At 34.5% G+C, this 2,153-nt stretch overlaps 1 protein-coding gene across 1 annotated transcript; it reads left to right on the forward strand.

Annotated features, from left to right (window-relative positions):
• On the forward strand, positions 1–1,413 carry LOC128197706 (uncharacterized). Its single transcript, XM_052880065.1, has 5 exons — positions 1–11; positions 92–312; positions 395–556; positions 634–738; positions 807–1,413. Coding segments are annotated over exons 2-5 (351 nt in total). The 5' UTR covers positions 1–11; positions 92–310; the 3' UTR covers positions 889–1,413.
• The last annotated feature ends 740 nt before the right edge of the window (positions 1,414–2,153 follow it).

Below are 2,153 nucleotides of genomic sequence, written 5' to 3' on the forward strand. Positions count from 1 at the left end.
CTGACCCCTCGGTATGAAATTCTTCTTTACACTTCTCAATTTTAAAGGTTTTTGATGTCAAAACTTATCTTATCTTTTCATGTAACAACAGACGCAGGAACAACAGAAGATTCCTCTATCTGAGGATGACCCTCTTTCTTCATTGCATCTACTTGCTGACATCCTTGATGATAAGCCTTTGGAGGTTCAGTATGATGCTAATGTATTTGGGCATGGCTCTGAGGTCCCAATATACCTTAATAGCCAAGATGTCCGTGAGCTTGCGTCGGGAACACAAGAGTTGAATATTTCAATTATTCAACTATGGACGATGTAAGTCTATGACCAATTATTTATATATAAAATTGATTTATATATCAAGTATCCTTATATCAAAGTTAATTTTTGATTTCAGGTATATGTCTGGGGTCACTAATAAGTTGGGGCGTTCTGATGATTATGGATTCATTGATCCCCAAGACATTCATGAATCAAATGATTTTGATCATATCAACATGAGAATGATAAGCAGTTTTCGAAGGGGCAAGAAAATATACTTTTTGCCTTATATATCCGGGTAAGTGAACTTTGTTAACATAATAATGTTCCATATGTGATTTTAATATTTAATAGTTACGTTATTATGAATTTCAGGCGCCATTGGCAACTTCTTGTTATGTCTGTGCAAGACAACTATGCTTTGTGGTTCTGCTCATTGCACAGGCCTCCTCCCACACAACTCAGACAAGCAATTGATTGGTAAGAACCTCAATGTTTGGACTTTCTTTGTTATATAACTGAATGCTAAAACATTTTTTTATATATAGTTCTATTCCAGCAAGTATGATGATGGACGGGAGATCAATTGTTAAGAGTAGAAAGATTGCTTGGATTTCTCTCAAGGTTTGACATATGCTAAAGTCATACTTTGTTATAATTGTTTTATAACAAATGTTATTCACTAACTATTATCAACTGTGATGATATATTGTAGTGTAACAAACAAAATGGGTCATATGAGTGTGGATACTATGTAATGTATTGGATGACCCATATTGTTCGTTCTCACATCACAAGAAGCTGGGAAACGGTAATATTTAACTTTAACAAATTTTGATTTTTTAACAAATGTTGAATTCATATACACTAATTAAAATGAATTGTCTTTTGCAGAGATTCAAGACTACTACACCAGTTCCTGAGAAGTCACTACTATTCATTAGGAACGCTGCTGCGAAGTATATAGTTAGATTATACAATAGCTCTTAGATTTAGATTTAAACAATGCATTTGATTAGATAGAATTTTCTTAGACTCTCTACTTTATTTGATGTTGAAATACATTTGAACATGTGTTTGTTATGTTGAAATTGAATTTCTGTAAATGTTTTTATATGCAGGTCTGTTTTTGTGGTAGTGGATATCACAAAAACAGACCTGCAATTTTAAAAAACTGCAGGGGAATATGCCGCGGTTCTAACCACAACCGCGGCATATAAGGGGAATATGCCGCGGTTCTAACCACAACCGCGGCATATAGTGCTTCGTTTTTTTTTTAAAAACGAGACATATGGCCGCGGTTTTGACACTAACCGCGGCATACTCGTCGGCCTATATGCCGCGGTTGAACCGCGGCATATAGTGCATTTTTCAATTTTTTTTTTAATTTTTTTTTTAAAAAAAAATGAATTTAGGCAGCGGTTCCCTTTACAACCGCGGCATATTCCGCCGCCTATATACCGCGGTTAGAACCGCGGCATAAAGTGCCTGACTTACTATCGCGGCTGAATATGTCGCGGTTCAAGAACCGCGACGTATAGTGAAAATCAACCGCGGTAAAAACCCCTCGCTGCACTAGTGAAGGGTTTAGGAGTTTTTTTATTTTTTTAGTTTTGAGAATGAAAATTATTCAAATACCTTTGACCTTAAAACTTAGAATCCATAATATATGTAGGTAGTTTTGTCTACTAAAACTCAATAAACATTGCTAAAATGTATCAATTGAAAAAAGAGTGTGGACAACGAACTCATAGGTTTACTTGTTTACCCACTGTTTCTCAATGTATTGAATTTCTAAACTTATTTATTTCTCCATATTAAAAATATGGACAACTACTTTTATGAATGGACCACAAATACTTTTTTTTTAACATTGATGTTAAGTTTATTTAATG

This window comes from Vigna angularis, chromosome 7 (assembly GCF_016808095.1).
Source record: "Vigna angularis cultivar LongXiaoDou No.4 chromosome 7, ASM1680809v1, whole genome shotgun sequence".
NCBI classification, from domain to species: domain Eukaryota; kingdom Viridiplantae; phylum Streptophyta; class Magnoliopsida; order Fabales; family Fabaceae; genus Vigna; species Vigna angularis.